The 26,769-nt window shown below is 35.0% G+C and overlaps 1 protein-coding gene across 9 annotated transcripts in view; it reads right to left on the reverse strand.

The window, feature by feature from the left end:
- The window catches only part of LOC135320411 (lysine-specific demethylase 6A-like), a 133,432-nt gene extending 107,500 nt beyond the window's left edge, over positions 1–25,932 (reverse strand). For 3 of the 9 annotated variants that reach the window (XM_064483516.1, XM_064483511.1, XM_064483517.1), the window contains exons 1-4: positions 25,406–25,926; positions 25,136–25,199; positions 17,202–17,310; positions 3,550–3,599 (exon numbers count right to left, since the gene is read on the reverse strand). In XM_064483516.1, coding sequence (XP_064339586.1) covers positions 3,550–3,599; positions 17,202–17,310; positions 25,136–25,199; positions 25,406–25,557 — 375 coding nt within the window. In that variant the 5' untranslated portion in view covers positions 25,558–25,926. Of the gene's footprint in view, positions 1–3,549; positions 3,600–17,201; positions 17,311–25,135; positions 25,200–25,405 lie in introns of all 9 variants that reach the window. The other 6 variants (XM_064483512.1, XM_064483513.1, XR_010379572.1 and 3 more) reach the window with 5 other exon arrangements.
- Positions 25,933–26,769: the final 837 nt, after the last annotated feature.

Raw genomic sequence — 26,769 nt, forward strand, 5'->3', positions numbered from 1 at the left:
AGATGTAAATCCAATATATAAATAATAACATTAAAACAACTGCATTAACAATCAGAATGCACAAATTTATCAGACTGGATAAAATTAAAAGATCCAACTGTATATTATCTTAAGCAGGCATACTTTAGATTCAAAGACACAGAATGTAAATAAAAAGATAAAAACCAATATATCATGAAAACAATATAAAAATTCTGGAATGGCTACAATATCAAACCAAATACCTCAGAATCAAAAGAATGTTACTAGAGATCAAAGCAGGACAAAAAGGGGATCAATCTCTGTATTACATATTTGAAAGCTGCATAGATGGTAAATTCTAAATGTGTTCAAGAAAAAAAAAGAAAAGAATGGTCATTTTGTGACATGATGGATGAATTTGCTAAAACTACAATGTAATATAATGTCAGTGTATACAGTTTTGTGTATAGTTGTATCAAATCAACATACTGTACACCTTAAACACAGTGCTATATGTATACTTCGAACTTAAACAATTTTGTGTTGATTATATTGCATAAATTTGGAACAAAAATTAAATGACTTATTCATCAAAAATACATAAAACATGTATAGAAAAAATATACATACTAATTATAAAGATATACGCACCCAACAAGAGAAAACCAAAATACATACTCAATAAATTTGAGAGACCACTTCAGACAAAACAGAATATGTATTTCTCTTTGGTATAAGAAACATTCAAGACAGAACAAATGTTATGCTGGAAAATAAATCCGAATAAAGAAGAACTGAAATAACATGAAGTATGTTCTTTGAAGAAAATAAAATAAAAATTCTAAAATGATACGGAAATTAAACAACACATTCCTGAACAACCAATGAGTCAAACCAGCAATCACAAACTCAACAGACACAAAAAGAAAATCTGACCAAACATATCACCTTTTCATAATGGAAAAAAAAACAAAACTAAATGTAACTAGAAAAAACTTCTTCAACTTTAAAAAGATAGCTATGAAAGAAACCTCACTTAACATCATACTTGACAGTTAAAAAAAAGAATGTTTTCCAAAACCCTCAAATTAGAAACAGGACAAGAATATCTGCTCTTAACATTTCAACTTTACTTAACATTTTACTAGATGTTTAAATTAGGACAATTTTGACAAAGAGGAAAAGATGGAAGGGAAAACACAAACAAAAGGGATCCAGACTGGAAAATAGTAGTAAAACAATTTGAAGATGACATGATCTTATATTAAGAAATGGAAAAGAACCCACAAAAAATTATTAGAACTGATAGATGAATTCAGCAAGGTTGAAATATACAAAATCTATACATAAAAATCCACTATGATCTACACAGTTGGAATGAACATTTAAAAATAAAGTGAAATTATAAAAGTAATTCTACTTACAAAATATAATTCAACTATTTTGTCTACAAGGCAAAATGGGTAAGATTCAAAAATACAGGCAGTCTGAAAGAAAAAGGATGTAAAGTGAGGTACCAACACAGAAACAGACATAAAAGAGCAACAGAACAAATCCAAAAGTCTAGAAATAAACCCACATATTCATGGGCAAGAGACCTGTGACAGTGGTGTCAAGACCATTTAGTTGGGGAAAGAATTTTCTACTTAACAGATAGTGCTGGGACAATTAAAGAGCCACATGCCAAAGAATAAAGTTGAAATCTTACCTCACACCATATATAAAAATTAATTCAAAATGATCAAGGATCTAAAAGTAAGAGCTAAAACTATGAAAGCTTTAAAAGAAAAAATGGGATCGTTAGGACTTGGATTGGTACTGAATATATGGCACAAAAAAATATAACAACAACAAAATATATGAGAATTCTTAACTCAAAACTTCAAAGATTCAAAGAATTCTATTAAATGTGAAAAGACAATCCAGAGAATGGGGGAAAACATCAGTAAACCAACCAGATACATAAATATGTAAATAACTCTACAACTTAATAATAAAAACAACTCAATTTAAAATGAATAAAGAATCTAAGTAGACACTTCTCAAAACCTGATGTCTAATTAACAAACAAAAAGATGTTCAAATGTTGCTAGTTGTGAGGGCAATACAGATGAAGTCTGAAGTGAGAAACCACTTTATACGTATTTGGACAGTGAAATTTTGTAAACACAGAACAAGTGTTGGCAAGCTTATGGAGAAAATGTGGTTTTTATACACTGAGTGTCAGAATGCAGCATGGTTCAATCACTTTAGAAATTTGTCTAACAGACCATCAAGAAGTTAACAGCCCACCAAATTCAACTCCAACGTGTATTTCTGGAAAAAATGAAAATATGTCTTCAAAAAAAAAAAAACATGTATACAAATATTCAAAGCAGCATGATTCATTATAGTCAATGAGGACAGACAGTAAATCTTTATCAAACAATAATGGAAAAAACAAAATGATATAAACTGTAAATTATAGCTGTTAAGAGGAATGAAGAACCATTAATGCATGCTATAGCAGAGATGAACCTTGAAAACATTAAACAAGTGAAAAAAATCAGTCCAGTCTAAGCAAATATATAGAAATACGAAGTAAATTAACACTTGCTTAGGACAGGGGTCATGGGGGATCGGAAGAAAGAATATACAGTCTCAATTTCATATGATAAAAATATTTAAAATATTCTGAAACTGTAATAAAGGATACACAACTTGGAAAATATAAAAATCATTAAATCATATCCTTCAAATGGGGCATTCTATGACAGTTGAAATATATTTTTATAATGCTACCAAAACAAAATTAATAGTAACATTAAATCTAAATAACTTAACAAAATATTTTTATATTAAGTCAACCTTCATCTTTGTTTCCTTCCACTCTTGAGTACTTCGTAAAAGCCAGCAACCCTTTTACTTACATTAGGAATCAACAGATGGGTTTTCAAAGTCTTTAGGTAACCTAAAATTTCCCCTGAAGATAACACAACACTATCTATAAGTAAACTTCATAACAGTTATATATAAAAGTGATATTATGGGTTATATCCTATTACGGGATAAATCTGTTTTGTGGGACAGAATAATAATACACACTATTGAAAGCAATCTATTTAGCTACTTGTAACATGCTTGAGAGTATACATGCTTTTAAAAATTAATCTGCTAGTTTAACTTTACTGCTAAAACTGAGATATCACAGTGGATAATTAATCCTTATACCATTTTTATTAGATAGATTTTATCAAATGGATGGTTTCAATCCTCCCCAGAGTTCCAATCATAAAGAAACTGTATAGAGAGGGAATGCTCCTTAGCCTTATGCCTGACTCACTCAAATTCAGAATCACCATCATCCATCCTTCATTTATTTACAACAAACTTAAAAAGGGAATAATATTTTTACACTTGATTTTATTTGTTATTAAAATACCATACTTAGAATCTCTTTATAATTAGAAAAATACAAACAACATATTTCACACAAAATAGCTGGCACAAGATACTATTCCCCCTTTCCATGTACCCTATTTAGATTAGTACTTCACACAGTTTGCCCCAAAATAAGGAAACAAAATTGGTATTCAAATGCATACTAACCTTCCAGTAGTCAGATTGTAAACTGTAGTATCTCTGATAAGCAGACAATGCTGAAAAAGGACAGACAGTTATTAGTCAAAGTATGTCCTATTTACAGTTTCATGTAAATTAATGAACTTAGAATACTCCCTTCACAGAATACACAAAAATAAACTCAAAACGACTTAAAGACTTAAACATAAGACAAGACACTATAAACCTACTAGAAGAAAACACAGGCAAAGCATTCTCTGACATAAAACTTAGCAATGGTCTCCTAGGGTGGTCTACCCAGGCAATAGAAATAAAAGCAAAAATAAACAAACGGGACCTAATTAAACTTAGAAGCTTTTGCACAGCAAAGGAAACCATAAGCAAAACAGAAAGACAACCTACAGAATGGGAGAAAATTCTTGCAGAAGATGAGACTGACAAGGGCTTCATTTCCAGAATATATAAACAGCTGATACAGCTTAATAAAAATAAAAAAAGAAAAGAAAAAAAGAAAAAAAAATCCAGTCCAAAAATGGGCAGAAGACCTAACAAGCAATTCTTCAAATGAAGACATATAAACGGCCAACAGAGACATGAAAAATGCTCAATATTGCAAATCATCAGAGAAATGCAAATCAAAACTACAATGAGGTATCACCTCACACCGTAAGAATGGCCATCATTCAAAAGTCCACAAACAATAAAGCTGAAGAGAGTGTAGGGAAAAGGGAACCCTTCTACACTGCTGGTGGGAATGCAGTTTGGTACAGCCATTATGGAAAACTACAGAGATTCCTCAAAAAACTAAAAATAGACTTACCCTATGATTCAGCAATCCCACTCCCGGGCATATATCCAGAGGGAACTTTAATTTGAAACAACACATGCACCCCAAAGTTCACAGCATTACTACATACAATAGCCAAGACAAGGAAACAATCTAAATGTTCATCAGAAGAAAACTGGATAAAGAAGTTATCTTATCTCTATACAATGGCATACTACTCAGCCATAAAAAATAATAAAATAATCCCATTTGCAGCAACATGGATAGCCCTAGACACTGTCATTCTAATAAGCCAGAAAGAAAAAACAAAAGCAAAAACAAAAAAAAACCATGTGGTATTGCATATATGTGGAATCTTAAAAAAAAAAAGAAAGACAAATGAACTTATTTACAAAACAGAAACAAACTCAGAGACCTAGAAAACAAACTTACAGTTACCAGAGGGAAAGGGGGTGGGAAGGGATAAATTGGGAGTTTCAGATTTGCAGATACACTACTATAGATAAACAACAAGTTTATACTGTATAGCACAGGGAACTATATTCAGTATCTTGTAGTAACCTATAATGAAAAAGATGAAAAAAATTATATGTATGTGTATGTATGACTGAACTATTATGCTATACACAAGAAACTGACACAACACTGTAAACTGACTATACTTCAATAAAAAAGGTAAAACAAAACTCACCTAAAAAAAATACATCCTATTTAAAAATCCACAACAGAGACATTAATATTTTAATATAAACTGCCCATCACACCTGTCTCTCAGCAGTGATATAGATAGCAAACAATTTAAACTTCATGGCCTACCAACTTAATCAACCTTGGGAATAATAAAAATTATAATGGAAATAAATGATTTACAAGATATTAGATATATAAAACCAACATCAAATCCTATCCTTGCATTTCAACAAATGTAAAATTTTCACAATTAATTTAAATTACTTGATCTCCCTTATCAACCAAAACCAATGGAAATTTTCTAATGCTGTTTTTATATACTAAAGTGAACTTTCTAACTTTTTTCTCAAAATGCCATCATTTCCATAAACATAAAACTGCAGCTATAATAAATCCTTGTTTCTGACGCTTCCCAACACACATTCAAAATTAACTTGGGTTCCTAGCTTCAATTTAATTCCAAAATGGTTATTTCCATGCTTCCTAATCCATCTAAAGGCATAAAAGGTCTAGAATCACATAAGGAATTTCCTATCAGCCTAAAAGAAAGCACATAAGGTAAAAAAAAGTAAAAGAAAAGTCACATAATCACATTAGAATTTCTGGGAACATTTTTTAAAAAAATAAGAACAAAAAACTCCATGATTCCAATGGAATAACAATGTCTTTGAATTACTTGGTAAAAAGTTCCCCAATGAAAATGTCTAAAAGGTAATACACATAGAAATGAACATTGCCTTAAAGTCAAAGTAAAATATTACAGTACACTACAGGGAAAGCAGACACATTTTAATACTCAAAGGATTTTCATATCTTGAATAATTATTTTTATGAATTTCATATATTTTCACAATAAGGCCATAGACATCTAATATTCTTTCATGAAATTAACCATACAGAGTTAAGGAAAAATAAGGCTTAACAAGGGAAATTTGCTTTTTAAAATATTGTAAGATTATAATTATCAGAATTTCAAAATAATCAAATTTGTACTTAAAATACACTAGTATCTATAAGAATCATCTCATACAATACACCCCACTTCAAGTCTGAGAACTGACTAAAAGACTAAAACATTTGGTTTTAGAACAAAAATCTAAAGGAATAAATTTAATACAGGAAGTTATAGATTACCAGAGCAGATACTCACCAAGAAAAACCACCCCAGAAGCGTCACAGTAGGAAAGCTGAGAGCATAAAATTTAAGACATCCTGCACAGAAGATGCCCCACAATACTATCAGGTTTTCTTCTAGAGGCCCAATCAGATTCCCACAATGGGCATCTGAGAAAAATCTCCCAAATATTTCCGGCAAGAGGAAGGCAAAAGGAATCATTCTGAAATATTGCAGAGCACTCTGGTCTTGTAAACAAAGCCTGCTCTCAGGGAAAACCAGTTAACAGAAGCAAGCCTAACTGATTAGAAGAGTAAGAAAAATATCCCAACTCCAACATAAGAGGGAAGAAAACAACTGAGAAACTCTTCTTTAGTTTACTTTCCAAAAGCCTGATATCTAACAGAACTGTAGAATACTTCCCTCTACCCCCATACTTTATCACTCCATTCTTAAAGACCTTTAACTGGTACCCTATGTCCAGACACCAAAAGAAATTTACATGCTAAAAGGCAAAAAAAACCCAAAATCCAAAGAGACAGAGCAAGCATCAAAATCAAATGGAAGAAGCAGGGATGTTGGAATTATCAGAGAGAGAGTTTAAAACAACTACAATTAATATGCTAAGAATATCTAATACGTTAAGCAGACAGCATGCAAGAATTAATGGGCAATAGTAACCAGAAAAATGGAAAGCCCAACAATTTCAAGTAGAAACACTAATGAGCAAAATCACTAACAAAAATGATGGGATTAGGAGGAGACTGGACACAGCTAAGGAAAGGCTATCTGAAACATAGTATTTAGCAACAGAATCCTCAAAAACCAAAAAGCTGGGAAGATTGGGGGAAGAAAAGAACAGAATATGCAACAGCTATGGGAAAACAAGAAATGGCATAACAAATGGGTTACTGTACTACCAGAGGATAAACAAAGAGAGCAGAGGAACTGTTTGGAATGAAAATGATTGACAATTTCCCCCAAGTGAATGTCAGAAAGTTAGCTATAGATGCAGGATTTCAGAGAATACCAAGCAGGAAAAATGCCCAAAGCAAAAAAACAAAAACGTAGCAGGCATATGATTTTCAAAACTGTAGAAAACAAAAGCTTTCAAAAGAAAATACAGAAAGAATCCAGGGCAGAGTGAAGGATAATAAATGAAATGGCTGCACTTAGGCTAACAAATTGCTTATTCTTATGCTTGCCCTTAAAACAGTAACTAACCTGACTAACCAGTTGCTATTCACAGCCCCAAGCCCATTTTAAACATAAAGCTTTAATTTTACTCTTTCTGCTTTATTCCATAATTTAACGTAATAATCATGCTTAGTCTCTGAGTCGTTCTCCAGGAAGAGGGTCCCAGGACTCTAACCTTACAAAATAGCCTGAATTACCAAGGAGACCAAGCTGTGGGTACTTATTAGATAAAAGAGATCAAAAAAGTGACAACCACAAGCCTCTATAGATTGGTCACCTGAAGACATCATGATGCCACTCTTCTTACAAGAAGAAAATAATTGTTGATTGTTATCAATGCTTTATTGTTTAAGACATGGCTATATAATCTCCTTGCCCCATCCTCAACATGAGTTCACAGTTTTGAAGGTACTTGTCTCTGTGAGTCCCTTTTGCCTGGCAAAGTAATAAAGCTGTCTCTTTTCTTCCAAGCTCCAAGACCTGGTCTCTGACTTTTAATTTGGATCATCAGAGATGGAGGCCAATCTTTCAGCAACAAGAGATGGGAGTAGGGGGAACACCTCACCTTACCTACAGAAGAATAAAGGGAAGAATTATTCAACTTCTCTTCAGTAACTACATAAGCAAAAATAAATTTGAGTAGACTGTTTAAAGTGTTGAAGGAAAAAAAAAAAACAACCAATCCAGAATTTTGGATCCTGCAAAATTATTACTCAAAAGTGAAAGTGAAAGAAAGCCTCTCAGGAAAACTAAAACTGAGGGAAACTGTTGACAGAAGAGCTGCCTGAAAAAAATGCTAAAAAAAGTACTTTAAAGAGAAAAAAATACATGCCAGAAACTTCAGTCTATATGAAGTAAGAAAGCATATCAAAGGAGAAATAAATATTAAATAAAATGTACTTTTCTTATTAAGTTATCTAAGAAATAATTCAAAATAGTAATAACAACATATCAAATTATGAATGCTTTTTTATGTCTTACATATACATATATACATACACACATTAAAATTACATGTTTATACATAATTGAAATGAATGGCACCAATAACACAGGGAAACAAAGGGGATTGTTTTACTGTTACAACGTACTCACACTACAATGCAATGTTATTTGAAAGCAGACAGTGACTGTTTGTAAATTTCTATTGCAAACTCTAGGGGAGCCATTTAAAGTGGCAAAAAAAAGGGGGGGGGGGTAACTAATGTCCTAATAAGAAAAAATGGAATCATTTAAAATCAGAAAAGTTAGAAAAAGTTGGAAGCAAAAATACAAAGAAGTAGTTCAACATGTGGAAACAGTAGGAAACATCGTAGATACTAATCCAATTATATCAGTAACTTCTTTGAACATTAATAGTCTAAATGCACCAAGTAAGATAAAGATTGGGAGAATGGATCAAAACACAGGACCCAACTATACGCAGTATCCAAGAAACTCAACTAAAATATAGAGACATACAAGATTAAAATTAAACGGATGGAGAAAATGCTACCATGCTAACATTAATCAAAAGAAAACAGGAGGGGCTATATTATTGTCAGACAAAGCGGATTTCAAAGCTGGGAAATTTACGTGGGATACAGAAGGTCATAATGATAAACAGGTCAATTCTCTAAAAAGATATAACAATCCTTAACAAGTAATGCACCTAACAACACAGCATTAAACTACAAGAGGCAAAACTAATAGATTTGCAAAGAAAAATATATGAATTCACTAACATATTTGGAGAGTCCAATGCCGCTATCAGAAATAGATCCAGCAAGAAAATCTGTAAAGACACAGCTGAGCTCAACACCACAATCAGCTGAGTATAATGGATTATCAATAGATTTACTCAATGTAACAAGAGCAGAATACCCACTCTTTCTCAAGCTCAGATGGAACTTTCACCAGAATGAACCACATTTGGCCATGAAAACACACTAAAAATCTGAAAGACTAGAAATCACACAACGTCTGCTCCCCAATCATAAAGGAATTTAACTAGAAATTGTAACACAAAGATAGCTGAAAAACACCAAAATGTATGGAGCTTAAACACACTTCAAAGTAAGTCAAAGAAGAAATCTAGAGACAAATTTAAAATTATTTAAAAAGAAAATACAACTTCTGAAACTCTGTGAGATGCAGCAAAAGCAGTGTCTACAAGATACTTAGAAAATTTAGAACAAGCAATGTATAAATTAGAGGGAAAAAAGAATTAAGCAATCATCTAAATTTCCATCTCAAGAAACTAGGAGATAGCAAATTAAATCCAAAGTAAACAGAAGAAAAGACCTAGTAAGAATCAGAGCACAAATCAATGAAATTCAAAAGAGAAAAAAATCTATGAAACCCGAAAGAACAATAAAACTGGTAAGATCTACAGCAAGGCTAGGAAAAAGAGGACACAATTACTAATATCAGAAATCAAAGAGGGAAGATATATCAACGCAAATCCATTAGACATTAAAAGGATAAGAAGTACTATATGCAACTAGATAAGGTAGATGAAAAGGACAAATTCCCTGAAAGTTATAATTCACCCAGATTTATACAAGAAGGAATATTAAGACAATACTCAAATTTATACAAGAAGGAATACAAGACAATCTAAATAGGTTTTGAGATCATTAGTTGTATGTGTTAATCTGATGGAGCAAATTGGGTGCCCAGAGAGGAAAATATTACTTTGGGGTTGTCTGTGATGTGTTTCTGGAGAAGATCAGAATTTGATTCAGCTGACTGATTAACGAGATGCATGTTTACCAATCATTATGAGGACCTGTACAGAACAAAAAGGCAAGGGAAAATTTCCCCTTCTCTTCTGGCAAGACATTTATTTTTTAACCACTATCAAATATCAGAATTTCCACATATGGAGCCTTCAGACTCTAACTATAATATACTCAGAAGACACGATTAAAACTGACATTTAGAAATGGGGCCACCTGAGGCTGTAAGCAAGCCTCTTCAGATTGAAGGCCAAACTGAGGACCACAGTTAAAGAATTTCTTAAACCCAAGGAGTATCTTCAGAAGCGTTTGTAAACAGATTACCAAAACAGGAAGCTAACTAAACTGACCATAGTTTGGATCCCAATAAGAATTTTGAGAGGAACTTCCCCACTAAACGAGGGCAAGCAAAACATTCAAACACAGATGAATGGGTAAGTCAGTCCTTTGACATCTCTGAGGTAGCCACCCAAGTCTTTGAAGAAATAAAAGCAACTGTCCTGTTTTACAAATCTACACTTCATAGGATCAGTGCTGTGGTTCCAGAAATCATTCAAAACCCGCCAATCCTATTATCGCTCCCAAAAACCTCCTCTATTTGTCTTAAGAAGCTTGTAAGTATTGGAAAAAAATTTTTTCTTTTCTGACCTTAAGGAAACAAAAGTCATCCAATGAGTAATTTGTGTTTCTCCTCCTATGCCTTTGCGATGCAAATATTCTACCTATCTTCTCCAGGACACTTCTATTTTTTTTAAATAGACTTTATTCTTTTAGAGCAGTTTCAGGTTCACAACAGAATTGAGCAGAAAATACAGAGTTCGCACATAGCCCTCCCCACCCACACATATATACTCCCCTATCCTCAATGACCCTCATCAGTGTGGCGTATTTGGTACAATCAATGAACCAAGATGGGCACGTTATTATCAAAGTCCATAGTTTACTTTAGGGTTCACTCTTGATGTTGTACATTCTATGGACTTTGACAAATGCATAATGACATGTAGCCACCACTACAGTACCATACTGAATAATTTCATTGCCCTAAAAATCCCTTGTTCTCCATCTATTCATTTCTTCCTCCCTCCCTCCCCAAACCCTTCTCCAGGAAACGTTCTCTTCATCATCTTTTCAAAATGCAAAGAAAAGTGGGTAGGTAATTTGAACTTGGATTTGTCAAGGACAAACAGAAATCTTAAGTGTCCTCTCCATAAACAACAGTAACAAAGGGTTTAGCCACCTAAACAAGTAATACAAATCAAGTAATCTTGATTTGTTCCATCTGCCAGAAACACAATCTGAATCCCATTTCTTTTGTAACTGAGAGGTTCATATTATTTTACCTGATTCAAGGCTGGAATGGGAACTACGAGGCCTCTGTGTCTGTTTGGTGTCTTTGTGCTTATATATGTATGTGTTTGTGTGTGTGTGTGCGTGCGTGCGTGTGATGTGTGATAGTGCCAAAATTAATTTGTAAAGGAGCTCTATTTAACTGGCTCAAAGGCAATTAAGCACTCATATAAATACTAAGAACTATAAAAGAAACTGGCCAGAATGAATATCAGGTTCACACGACTGGGGGATATTCAGTATTGAACTGATACCTGATGCTAATGCTAGCTTAAGGATATTGACTTGATTAGTATAGACATATCTCTACAGTCAGCAACATTAAGTAATACTTTTTCTTAACCTAGGTTTACTAGAAATCAAGTAAGATCTTACTATTCCTGTTACAAAATTTATCAGCAAGAAAAATAACAACATAATGAAAATTAAATAGAGGTAAATGACACAGGAACTTTTAGGTAATTCTTTAGGAATTACTGTGTTTTAGGACTGTCTGCTTTAACGATAGTACCTCCAGATATTGGTAACCTGAAACTAAACTAAGTTAAATTATGAGAATTCATTCACTATCCCAGGTCATTTAAAATAGGATAAAACTGGAACATTAATTGTAAACCAGGTCTATGTTTACCCACCTTTTGTCCCTTCTTATGAGAGGGAAACTAAAAATACTTGGGTTTATTAGCATGTTTTGTACCACACTGAGGAAAGAAATTCTGCTATGAGAGGATACATATTTCTAAAGGTTAAAAATGTTCATAAGTACCAATCAAGAAATGCTGAGTTTACTATTAATTGTCTCTTGGTTTTCAGATTAATGTTGGAAGGTTAAGAAATTACTATATATAACTAAAGCTACTAAAATTATAAGGGAAATATTTCAGTATTCAAGGAAAGGGGAAAGTATATTTTCAGTGGAAGAGGGTATAAGGAATGGAAACACATTTTGTTAAAAGAAGCTAAAAGGTGTTTTTTCCCCTAGAGATGGTTGTTTCTGAATGGAAAAGAAAGTAAGGTGCAGATTAACATGGATACATAAAGTTGTGGAAGCTTTGTGGAGAAGGAACTGAAGAGTTTTGTAGACAGGATTGGCTAAGGTCGAATTTAATTTTCTTAATTTGAAGAAAATTCTTAATTTTAAATTTCTGAATTTAGCTTTCTAAGCAGACAGGTTCTTAAAATACTGAACTACTTTTGGTAACAGACTGGGTGAGTTTCTTTACAATTAAGTGACTTACAACCCTGAGATCTTTTATTCTCACTTCAGTTAAATGAATGGGTATTGCTTCAAGGTGACCTATGATCCTGTTTGACCAGGTGTTTCAAAACTTTTAGATATTTTTGACAAACTTTCCAAAATATCAAATTCTAAGTAAATTCATGTGACCTCTAGCTAACTCTGAGGTTTTCCAAAGAGTCCCTGGAATATTTTTAAGTATTTGTTTTCTCTCCATTTCAGAGAGGAATATTAAACAAATCAGACTACTTGGCATGTTAAACTACATGGGAAGCACTGTCAAATGAACAGCAGTCAAAATTAACTTGTATCATATGGATAAATGTTATTAATAAAGATACTCTAGAAATTGTATGGAACTCCTAAAATTCTGGTATGTCCTAGTAAATGATATTGATGCAGGAAAACGGATGTGGGGCATGCAGAGTCATATCCCAGGTCTCAGTTGAGGCCCTGGGACGTGCCCTGCCAATTGTGGGTCCTTGGCTTTGTGCATGAAAAAAATTCAAAAGCAAACCACAGTTGAGTAAAGGTAAATTTATTTGGACAGATACATACTGCACAGAGTGTAGGCTGCTTAAAAAGGCCAGAGAAAGGCCACAAGGTATGGGGGTTGGGTGCTCAGGTTAAAGTAAAAGTAGGTACACACTTCACAGAGTGCAGGCCATCTCCAAAGAGGGGGGAGCGAAAAAGACAGTGACGAGGCATGGTGTTGCCTGTTTTTATGGGCTCGGTAGCTCCATGCCCACAAGCAGGAGGACCATTCCAACTACCCTGGGGAAGCGGCTGGGAGTCCCAGGAACTGGGCCACTGCCCACTCATTGACCTTTTGTAGTCAGCCTTGGGACTGTCATGCACCTGTGGGCACGTTATTTATCAAGCTAATATGTTACAATCAGCATATAACGAAGCTCAAGGTCTAACAGAAGTCAAACCTCCCATCGTCTTAATCCTCTAGGCCAAATGAGAGTTGAATCTTCCACCATTTCGGTGTTAACTATTGTCATTCCTAGAATGGCTGTGCCCTGCCCCCTCCTCTCTTGTCTCAATATGAGTAATAATTATAGTTATTATTGTCCTAAATTGTTGTAGATCACAGTAGTTACTAAGTTTATTTGTAAATTGCACTGTAAATCAGGTCTTTGATCTTGACTTTAAGTTTTTTACCATTTATAAAGTTACTGTTTTACTTTAATGTTTTTGGCAAAAGTGCTTAAGTTTTGACAAATATAGGTCTTTGATCTCAGGTCAAATCACTGAACTGGGTAAGAAATTACTCAGTGGAAAACCTGATGGCTTCATAAAACTGTTAACAGAACATTAAGATCAAGTATAGCCACTTAGGGCTGAGCAAATTTATAAGCATGGTTATAATTTGGGGGGTCTGCCTGCAATATTGGACTGGTTTTTACTTTGTGCTTTCAGGATATAAGGAAACTTTTAAATTACACCTAAGAAGGACTTATCTATTCTTTCTACCTGATACATCCAGAACTTAAGAATTCTTAGGTTCCCAGCAGCTTTATCAAGTAGATAAGGAAGGCCACCTTCAAGTATGGGAATGGGAATCTCAAAATACTTGAGGGACCTTGAGAAAAGAAGAATTCACCCAAATCTGTCATCCAAATCTACAGGTATCACAGGGGCATTCTGTGGCACATTCCTGGAGTAGTTTTTCTAGCCCTGAGATTTTTTAAATTTCAATCTGAGATTCTTTATGAAAAGTTCCAGCACAGCCAATTTAAAAGTGCCTATGTGATCAACAAATTGTAGACTTATTTTGCAAACAAATTAGTTTGGCTTTATTTGTTAGAAATGAGGGTAATTTTAGAGAGAAAAACACTGTGTTTCAGTGGATATTTGTTAATTAAGTTCTGTATTTACTAAGACTAATTTCCCAGACAGCTCTTTGTTGTTTTATTATTGTAAAGTTGTACTGAATTATTAAAAGGACACTCTAAATTTGTTTCTAAAACTTATCACAGTAATCTAATTTTGAATGAATACTGAATTTGTCATGACTAGCAGACTATGCATACTGGAAAATATATCAGATAGAGGACTCTACAGCCACACTGGAAGAGATAGTATCAGGCTTCTGCTCCTGAATGAACTGCACTCCTGTTTCTGACAACCAAATTCAACCTAGACTAGCACTATCAGATCAGGATGAGAAGATGAGACGAAGACAACATCTAAAGCAGAGAGACAAAGTCTGTATACAGAATGATTACTCTGACAACTCTATATATTTCTTTTCTCTACTCATTTCCTTTAAATATCACTAGTTTTAACTAAGTTATAATCTCCAAGAAGGTATAAATGGTATTGTTAGTAAGAATAACCTACTGCAGTGAAGGTCATTTTCACAAGGACTAAGAGTTTCATTTACCATTTATAAAGATCCTATATTACTACTATCCAATTTATAGATTAGGAGAAAGAAGTTCAGAGAGCTTAGGTAAATATCAATTTAAAACAATTTAAAATAACTAAGCTGCAATTGTAATACACATCAAATGCTCTATGTGTCTCAGTATATCATGCTTTACCATCTCAGATCAAAATGACATTTCATTAGTGAAGTACTAGATTAATTCATGAAGGGTAGCAGAATATGCCACCCCAAAAAATGTCTATTTGATATACGGATTCTTTTGTGCTGATTTTTTTAAAAACAGCAAACGTGAAAAAAAACTCAGGAAACAGAGTAGAAGTTAGAAGTTATCCTACTGTAATGGAAACTTACATTTATTTAAAAAGGAATCTCCTTTTGTGTACCTCCCAAAACTAGTAAGAAAAGGATTATTTTATATCACAAGAAACTCTCGTCAGTATAGAAGGAATCAACTTAAATTCACGTAACAAAACTGTACCCTTGATAATGATGCTATTCTTGGTCAACTTCTGTATCTGGCTTCCCCTCAACCCTAGTAAAACTTTCATCTTTAGCTGAGCTTAAACTGGTGGCTTAGGTATCTCAGAAAGCTACTCAGTGTACCTGAGTTATCATTGATATACCTGAGGTTTGCATGTTACCAAGCTCTGTAACAAACTTTGTAAACAAGTTTGTTTTTCTCTTATCTCTTATGGCGAGATGTCTCAGCCAAGAACCCAGAAGGATAGAAGTAAAAATATTTTTCCTACCTTGTACTTGACTAAAATCATGGCAAACAATTAAATCTGCTGCTAAAGCACCAGAATAACATACCACCAACTCTTCACTCTAGTCCTAAAACAATTAGCCAATTGTTATTTCAGCTAAATACATTTGCTGACAATCATAACACATCCACTCACTCTCTACACCAAGATGTTTACTAACATCAAAACGTTAACATATTCTTGTTTATAAAGACAGTTTTTCTTTAGTGTGGGAATTTTGCCCATTAGAGATGCAGAAGCATTTTTCAAGGTGCTTTTAACCAACGAAATGACTGATGGTCTTAGCATTGGTAAAGTATGAAAAGCACACATCTTGAAAGATTATCTCAGGTTATTTATCTCCACTTATTTCTGAGAAGAAAAATATTGCAAATGATGAAAAACATGTTTATTTAACACTCAGTCTTAGAGAAGATTATCAGTACTTCCAAAAACATCATGGATAAAGACTGTATTTTCAAACTTGAATGGAAAATTTTAAATAAAATCAAGAATAAATCAAATGATAACAGTGTTATTGTTACTCATAAGAGTTACTTTTGACTCACCAGACCTTAATTCTAATGAGATGACTTACAGGGTGCCTTTAGGTAAGCCTCAGGATGGGTAAATGGGATAAAGGATAGAGATTAAGCTCTATATTAAACTCCTGAAAACTGAGATTTGACGAGTTCATTAGCTTTCTGGTTGGTAAACCCAATTCCTCCAGGGCAGAAGTGTCTGAGCTTGGGAAACTTTCAGCTCTCATCCTATGTATCTCTTGATTTAGCTATTCATCTGTATCCTTTATAATAAATTGGTAAATGTTTCCCTAAGCTTTGTGAATACTTCTAACAAATAATCAAACCCAAAAAGGTAGTTTGGGAACCTCTGATTTACAGCTGGTTGATCAGTAGCACAGGTGACAACCTGGACTTGCAACTGGCCTTGGTCATGGAGTAGCCAGGTGGGACTGAGTCCTTTACCTGTGGGATCTATGCTATCTCTAAGTATAGTGTCAGAATTGAGTGAAATTTATAAGATGTCACTGAGAACTGGAAAACTGCTTGATGATGCTGGAAAACATTTCAGTGTTACACTTTCCAGAAGTTCCACATTTGTATTTATAGATATAAGTATCAAACAAGGTCTCCTTTTGTGATAAGGTTTTAAAGAAACATAGATTTTCACAAGAGTAAGCAAAGCAGCAATACACATGTATGCTGTTACAAATTTTACAGAATGATCAAATTTACTGAATGTTTACATGGAATGACAAAATTTTCACATTTCATCTACTTGCTTCTAATTTCTTGTTTTGAATATGAGCTTAGAGAAAACCAAAAATAGTAAGTACCCTTTCTAAAAGGTAGAAACAATTACATTTTTATATGATGCAAACATAAATCAAGCAGAAATTTTCAAAGAGAAAAATGTTACCTTTTGAATAATCTTCCAATAATAGGTTGAAATGACCTAACTGACAAAAGAATTCAGACTCCACTTTTCCTTCAGCTGTTAAGATTAAAGATTCATAGCAGCGAACAGCCTAAAAATAAGAAATGTAAATATTAAGAAAAAGGCAAAATACTACTGCATCCTTTCTGAGAGAATGCATATATTACTACCTGATATTATTAAAGAAATCAAAACAATCAATATGTCACTTCTACCACAGACTCTAGATTAAATTTACTCAGAAATCAGAACAGTTTAACAACATTCTAATTACTTATTGATGCAGGAACCATCACTTATGATACAGCTGCTTTCCTATAGTAAAAAGAAAACAATAAGACCTGCCAAATAAGATAATTTGGGCATTCCTTAGTAATTTTCTTTGTTGCAAATCTAAATTATCACACTTCAATCTTTCTTCACATAAAACTACTCAAACACAAGCAGAAAGAACTTGACTGAATTTTGGTATATGACTTTTGAACATCTGAAGTGTGGCAAGTCCAAATTGAGATGTGCCGTTATTACAAACTATACAACAGATTTCAAAGACTGCATACAAAATGTGTAAAATATTCACTAACTGTTTTATGTTAACCATATAACAGTATTATGTTGGATACAGTAAGTTAAATAAAAGGTCTTAAAATTAACTTCATCTCTTTTTTTTTTTTATATTTCTAATACAACCAATTATAAAACTTAAAAATCACATGTAATACCTTGTGCTTCACAATACATTTCTGCTGGTCAAAGTTGCTCAATAATAGCTATCATTTGTACTGATCAATGAAACACTAGCTTTTAGAAAAACACACACAATTCAGTGTATTCCTTCAGACAACTTTGTCAATTGTTTTCTTCTTAATACTCATTATATATTTCACACATACTAATTCTAGTATTATCCCACCCCAAAATACACAAACACATCCCCTCATACTTTTTTTAGAGAAAAAAATAATAATAATAATGAATCAATTTTCTTAACTTCAGAAGTCTGCAGAAAGAAGAAATGAAGATTTTGTATTACATCAGAAGAACAGTGTTCTGGAGTTTCTCCGCAGAGTTGTCACTAATGATTGAGAAAATTTTCACATATTAAGGCATGAGAAAGTTATTCTGGCTTATTCATTGTTTTGTTAGAGCAGGTAGATACCTAGATATGAACAGAAAAAGGGCGACACAGACCAAATGGCAGGAACTGGCCAAAAAAGGAGGGGCACAGGGCAAATGCAGGAAACTATATATTATGTGAACAACAGGGATCCCTGAGCAGAGAAAGAAAAGCAGGAATCTCTGGGCTGATAAGCGGTCACACATTCTGGGATGACAAGAGGCCTGGAAGCTGACAAAGAAAGGTGGGAAAAGGCATGAATCTCCAGTGTTCAAATATAACTTTTTGCTCATTATGCCCTCATAACAATAAAATTAGCCTTACAGATTAGCAGCACCCATCATGCACCAATACCATGACACTTTAAATCCAGGCTATATAAAGCCCAAAATCCCTCTTCCCTTTGGGGAAGGCAGCACTGGGATGGAGAAATCAGGGGATACCACACCGAACCGTTCCTCCCCAATGAATACTCCAACCACTCATTTTTACACCCTGTGTAACTAACCTGCAAAGAAACTCAGGGCAGCTGCTCACCTGAGCCTGCCACTCTCCCTTTGAGAGTATACCATCTACCCCTTAATAAAGTCCCACTCTACTTTCATAACCTCCACATCTCGTCTCTGAATTCTTTCTAGGACAGGACAAGAAACTGGACACCAATTACATCTACCAGTAACAGAACAATTCCCTGTGAAAGAAATCTGGAACTAGCAGAGTGACTTCCACGTATTGATGAATGAGAAAAGACCCGCACTGAAATAGACAGGAGGGGCTGAGACACAATTTCAACATAAACCCCATCCCCAGAGTGGTAATGCAAAAGAGAGAACTCACAATTACAGCTTCTCTCAGAGAAACAAAGGGTTTGTATCCACATATGGTGCCCAAATTTTTAAGGAGTCCTCCTAAGACATGGGCCCCAAAACATCTAGCTTTGAAAACCCTCAGGACTTGAGTCCACAAAACCCACAAGGTTTACACAGACATGCTATTGCTTAACCACCCCCCCACAACCTCCAAGCACTTAGGCAGCAGACTTGAAACATCCCTTTTTTCCAAAAAAGAACCTATCTCATCTTTATAGCAGTGACCTGAGAGGAAGGCTTCTAAAATAACACACATTAAGGGGCTTGCTTGTATGACTGCAATATTCTCCAAATGTAAGCAGAAAAGGTAGGAAGTCCTGGGGAAAGAGAAACAGGCATGGCTTTCTTGACCTATGAGAAGCCAATGTGATTTAAGCCTGGACACTATGCTTGTCCTTGAACAGGTCTCAGTAATTAAGGATATTAAGGAAACAAAAGAACACAGGAACAAGAGAAGTAACAATTCCAAAGATGATGTTGACATTTTCTGACCCTAATGACCTCAAGTCAACTAATGTTTGGACTTTGTCAACCTTAACCTCAATTCTACGCTGAATTCTTTACTCAAGCCCCTTCATGGCTATACACATAACTTCAAGCTTAAAATTTCCCCTATTTTGCAGATACTGCTCTGGGAAAGATCCCACTTCTTCCCCTTACTTGCTACAAGTAATAAAAATTTCCTTTTTCCAGTCACTGGGTTGGTTGTGTCTTCTAGGTTGACACCCATCAAAGGCAAATCCCATTTTCAGGTAACACATTTATTTCAGAATAAAGAGTATAGCCAAGATAAAGAGAGTAATTTGGTGATAATAAAGAGAGCTAATAAAAACACCAGGCAGATATAACAATCCTGAACTTTCTAAACTAGATTCCTCAACTAAACAAAATACAGGGAGCAAAAGACAACTGAAATGTGAGGTAAAACACAAAAACCAACAGTTACACCCAGAGAATGAAACAGCTTTCACTCTCCATGACACAGAAACACATTCCCCCACAGCAAAAAAAAAAAAAAAAAAAAGAATTCTAAGACTCAAAAACACTGTCAACTTTACCTAATTCACATTCTCGTTTAAAATAATAGTACAAGATGCATCACTATGCTCTAAATGAAACAAATAATCACTAAGAAACACTATCCTATTAAGAGCTATTCAAACTTCAATTTGTTAAACTGATCTTTACTGTGAAGATTTTAAAGTACTTTATACCTTTCTTCTTCACTCACATTCTAAGGTCTTTGTCTTATGTCACTCAAAGGATGATATGCTCCCAAGAGAAACGAAGGGTAGCAGAACATGCCACTCCAAAATACCTTCGCAGAGGATGATTCTGAACTGATCATTCTTGAGAAGCTGTAGACACCAAAAAATCTGACACAGAAGTTGCCCTTTTCTAATGGATATTTACAAGGGAAAACTCAGCTTACTAGGGCATCTCCCTCTCTGTACCAGGAAGAGGAGGACTCTTAAGTCACAAGAAACTCTCATAAACAAGAAGACCCCAGACTTGAATCTTTATAAAAGGCTTACCTCACTTACCAAGCTTTTCCTTCTTAACTGACCTACCACGCCCAACGTCTCTTTCGACATAAGCTGTCATTGGTACTTACGGTAGTGTTGTGGTCATTTTGCAAAGTTTAATTTTCCTGGGTATCTCCCATATGTAGAGGAGGCATACATGTTATTAAACCCCTTGTTTCTCCTGTTAATTTGTCTTTTATTAAAGAGGAGTTCCAGGCAAGAACCGAGAAAGGTAGACAAAAATGATTTCTCCTCCCCTACAGTAGAAATATCTGTGTTATCTCTATATTGCCTGCATAAAAAAATTTTTAAAACTTACATTTATCACACTTAAGTTTTTATTGCTCTGATTTATGATCTCAATTTATAAGCCAATATCTTGAAGTTTCAATGCTAGTTTATATACAGCAATCATTAAATAACCTACATTAACATCAGTCTACAAACACGTACATAGGCCTTAATCTGTCAATTCAAACAATCTTAAGGGTTTCCTTAACACAAATTACCTCTCTAGATACCTCATTTAAAAAATATTAGTTCATTTAGCATGAGCTACAAAGAGCTGAAAGCATTACTACCTGCAATGCAAAAACAAACTTTAAAATAAAAATCATGTAATCAATGTCCAAGAAAATCTACATTAATTTCATAGTTGGCCAAGCACTAAAACTTCATTTTGATTTAAAGAGAGAAGGCGTATAAATAAATTTCATCACCCAAGTCACAAAAATTCCTATCAGGCAAAAAGAGTTTTATTCAGCACCTTAAGTAACGACTGTCAAATGTTTGCCATTTCATTTGATTATAAAAAGAGCTATTTAGTTTTTAAGAAGAAAACCAAAACTAAGAAAGTTCCAATTTATAACCTGCCAGTTCTGAGCTCCTTTCAGATATGAAAGCTTTCTAAAACCTCTTCTAATCTTTATTACTGTATTATACCCAAATTTTATATGAACATTCCCACATAGTGCCTATCCAAGACCTTGTCCAGTAACATGTAAACAATGAAACTGTAATTGTTTAAGAAGACAACATTCCTAACAAGAAAACATTGTTTTAACACATCAAATTAAAGGTTTAATTTCTAAATAAGGAAACATGACATTATTTATCTGGTCACCTTTTTAACCCAAACAACGACCTTCTTAAAACAGAAATGAATGTATGCATGAATATCAACAAACAGAAAGTATATATACTATAAGATTATCTAAAACATTATCGTTCAAATATGAGTATTTATTTAAAAACTTATGAAACTATTTTAATAAATATTTCCCCAAGCAAGCAAATGAAATTTAGAAAAATGCATGCTTTAATCAATTTTAAACTACTTCAGCTGGTTGGTATAACTCAGTGGTAGAATACAGTCTTAGCATGCACACAGTCCTGGGAGCAGTCCCTCTCTCTCCTGCACCTCCATTAAAAAAAATTTTTTTTAATTACTTCTCATACTCAAAAACTTTTAAACACTGACTTTTCTAAAAATCCCTCACGACAAAATGCATACATTGACAAACTGTCAACAAACTAGGATTTTCCTACTAAACTTTCTATGGATTAATAGAACTACCCCCCCAGAAAAGTTTCAGTATCAGTATACAGATGAGACTAAAAATTGACACAGTACTTCTAAATAAACACAACAGCAATGGGTAAATTGGCAATAGTTAGATTACATTCCCAGACCTCCAGCACTACCTTAAAGAAACAGCATTTTAGTAACATTCTGCCAACTAAAGGCTTGTCATTTGATTCTGAAGATTGAGTCATTAGCCATGGCAGTCACTTACCTTGAAATACACCCTGAAAGTAGTTCAGGGTGGAGATAAGGAATAAGGCACTCTGTGCTCTGGGATAACTGGCAGAATAGGCGTTTAAATAGGTATTTTCAGAATATTTTATAAACCCAATTTCTTGCATCTTTCCATACTTAGAAAATCACTAAAAATAATTAACTAAGGTATCTGTGCCTCATGGCTAGCAGTAAACCTCCTATAAACGTATATGATGACCTCCCCTCTTCCATATTTGGAGCAATTCCTGAGAGCTGAGAGGCTGTCTCCCAAGCTAGAGTCCTCAAGAAGTCCACAAATAAAACTGACTCTCAGCTATCATGCTGTGCATTTTTTATTTCAGGCAACAATTATATTTCAACCACTGTTTATCAACATAAAATCAATCCAAAACATTTTCTAAATTCCAATGAAAATCATTGTTGATAATTTTTGTTAAAAGGTCTGGTTAATTAATTAAAATACACTCTCATTTAAAAACAAGTTAAACATATATTACCCTAAGATTAAATGTTCGCACTAGTTAAACTGAAACCTATTTAAGGTAATATGACAATTCAAAAATTCTGACATTTGCTATTTATAGCTAATATTTTTAAAGTATTACTAAAAATAATATACTTACTACTTTACTTTTCATTGCAGAACTCTCAACACTGTATATTATATGGCAATCTTTAAAAATTCTTTAAAAATATTTTAAAATTCTTACATTCCAGAGTTTCAATAACTTTTTATAACAGTTTTAATGGTATTTAATACTATAGACACTAAAAAAAATTTTTTCAATTAGAGACAGAGAAACTAGCCAAAGGGAGAAAGCACCCTTTGAAGCCTAAGAAAGTTGAGGGAAAGAGATACTAACACAAATGCAGTGTTTGAGGAAATTTGATATCCAAGTTCCCACCTAAATATTTCACTGGTATTTTCATTCTCACAAAGAAGCAGTCGAGAATTACAAGAGATAACAGAATACTACCCAGTACTTAAAAGGAACAAATTATTGACACACATTACAATGTGGAGAAATGTAAAAATTATAATAGTTAAAGAACCCAGACCAAAAAAGGGTAAATTTACATAAAATTCTAAAAATGTATTTTTATAGTAACAAAAAGATGAGTGAACATCAGTGGTATGGGAAAATGAAGAATAAGAGGAAACTTCTAGAGGTGATGGATGTTTATTACCTTGATTGTGGTGATGTTGTCTTGAATACTCTCGTGTCACAGCTTGTGAAGATGTGCATGTTAAACACAGTTTTATTTTTAAGCCAATTATAATGGAGCAATATTAGCTACATGATTAAAGTTTAATTCAACCTTATCAAATGGACTTAATGTAGTGAGAAGTATTCACTTTAGTTCCTGGTCATTAATTTCCTTTAAAACAAATATAAAAGTGCTATTAACGGTAAAAGAAATTTACAGTAACAGTAATTCAAACTACTGACAAGAATTCAGGGCAAGAAAAATTTCTTAAAAGTAAAAATTACTTAATACTTCCTTCTCAATTGCAGGACAAACTATGACAAATTGACAGCTACAGATTTCAACTAGAAAAGAAAATAATGGTAGCAACATTTGTTGCACACTGACTAATTGGCATGAAACCAACCGACAGCAGAAAATATCTTAAGCAGGTTCTGCACAGGAGATACAGAAGGACAGAGACTGAGAGTCCATGGCCGTTGTGCAATCGTTTACGTAAGAGTAAGTAAATGTACTACAAGTTGATTAGCACATTTTAGGTTTACGGATATTGCTGTAATGCTTGGGAACGACACAAAAATTGTACTTTCAAATAGCAGTGCTCAATTTTTATTAAACACCATCGAGCTACCGGTGTAGACGCTTAGGCCTACTGACCGCTACTATTTCCCTGTTTATATCTCCTCCCTCCCGCTAGGCTCCCCGTCATTTCGCTACCATTTCCCGCCATCTTGGCCGACACAGGAAGCCATTACTAAATGACAGTGCCAACAACTCTTCACATAAATAAACAAGGACAGCTCCCTGATCTCTGAGATGGAAGACACAAAGCTGCAGAAAAAAAATAGTAAGATCATAAAACGGCATTCATGGGAATATTTCTGTACCAGGTAGACTCAAACAAGTAAGCAAATCACTTAACTTCAAGTCGAACACATACCAGTTTTCTGATCAAACACCAAATACAAACTGTTCATTGGTGTAAAGTAATTGAAAATTATCCACTCTGAGAACAGGGATGTAAGAAAGTGTAAAATGTGTACCGAAAGTTAGGCATCACGAGCCGACTGCCAAAAAATAATTAACACGTCAGTGGGTATCTAAGTCGAAAAATATTAAAAGGGCACATTTTAACGATGCGTGGTACTAAAATTCAAACATCATTTCCTGAACACAGTGCCCCAAAACTACTGTCGAGCCTGGCCTCAAAACAGCGTCTATGCTTCTCAAGTTACAACACAGGATTTCCCAAGCTAGGTAACGGAATTGTGGAAAAAGGAAAAAAAATAATTTTCTTTTGAGGCCAGAAGGAGCGCTGACCGGCCTTAGGCGCCTGGTAAGTCAAAGACAACAGGGAGCGAGAAGAGAATACCGTTTGCTCTCGGTTGCCTTACCTTGCCCAAGAGGGTCTTCGTCCTCGCCCCATCTTCGTGAAGGCTCATAAACCCAAAGAGGCGGCTGAGGGAAGAGATACAAGTGACTCGTTACACTAGGATAAAGTCAATGGCGCGTCTCTTACGGACCCCGAGGGCGAGGAGGCAGCGGCGGGTTAGAAGGCGCCGAGATCAACCCCTGCCGCCACTGGAGGAAACCCGAGCTAGGATCACTCGGATAAGCGGCTCCAGAAGTCTGGAGCCGGATGGTATAGTGTTAACAGTCCTTACCTGTCCAATCCGCCAAGCGCCTCCTTCTCTTCGGCTGTTAAGCTGAGGAAACCCTCCGTGGTCTCACCGCTCGCTTTTCCCTCCGCCATTTTATTTTCCTCATCACTGAAAGCAGCGGCGGCCGTAACGAGCGACACTCCACAGGACTTCATGGAAACGCAACAAATGTAAAATTCCAACACGGAAACCTACCAATCCACGGTACAAAGCTCGAAAAGACGTCCTCGCCGCGAGACACTGTCAAACCAACTTCGTCGCTACGGACTTCTCCACCGCAGGTGCGGCGACGAAAATCCCAAGATGATTGCAAAAGCAGAGGATTCTGTGGTTACATCTCGGGTTGAGCACTGACAGCATAAAAAGTGGAAGCTTGCTGTAACAGAAGAATTTCTTAGAATCAGAAACTTCGCCAGCACCAGCACAAAGTTGTATTCGTGTCACAGAGCGAACCCGAAGTAGCCGTGAGGCTCCTACCCACTAAACCCGGCGCCTCCAATTGTTGCAAACGGTCGCCTCACGTGACCTTTGTTGACTTACGTCAGGGCAGCTCTACTGAACTTGATAGATACCGGAACCCGCCCCAGGAGGCCGCCGCCGACCAGGGACCGGAAGAGGCGCTGGATTCTGTTGGTAATTGGTTACTGAACGCGTCAGTCGGGGAAAGTGTTGTCACCAGATGTAGCGCACTGTTGTAGAAATAAACTACACCAAGTTAGAAAAAGGAGGGCCCCGGCCCTGCTACTCAGTATCCTAGATGACCAGTTAAGGGAGTGATGTGGAAACGTGAGATTACGGAAATATAGCGGCGCACCCTAGTGCGCATGTTGGACGCATAGATCTTATTTACCTGCTTCGCAGCAAAAAGCTTTGTGTGGTTACGGCACCCTTACGGCCTCCTGGAGAGGGTCGCTTTACACGTAACTGCATCATGGCACTGTAACCCTCCGCCGCAAGAAGAATCAAAACTTTTGGCATCTCTGGAAAATGACCGCGGCCGATCTCTCCCTGCCCCATGTCCTCTCAACTGCGCCGTTAAGAGAAAATGTAAAGGCTTTGAGAAATCAGCCCACCCACCAGGCCTGAGTGAATGAATAGTCTTGACAGCGGTGTGGTTGACTGCCTAGCTGGAACTTCACACACTTTTGCTATCTACTGCATTCACATCAACGTGGAACTGTAATCCGAGCTGTTTGTGGACAAGCTTAGGCGAAGGAATAATTTCATGTAACAGATCTTTTATAATTGTGTCTTTACAACTAAATCTTAATACACATTTTAAGAAATACCTAGTAAGGGTTAGAAAATGCTAATTTATAATAATAGACAAGATACGTTTAAACTTCGATTTAGCTTAAAAACTAGAC

This window comes from Camelus dromedarius, chromosome Y, assembly GCF_036321535.1.
Source record: "Camelus dromedarius isolate mCamDro1 chromosome Y, mCamDro1.pat, whole genome shotgun sequence".
In the NCBI taxonomy this organism is placed as follows: domain Eukaryota; kingdom Metazoa; phylum Chordata; class Mammalia; order Artiodactyla; family Camelidae; genus Camelus; species Camelus dromedarius.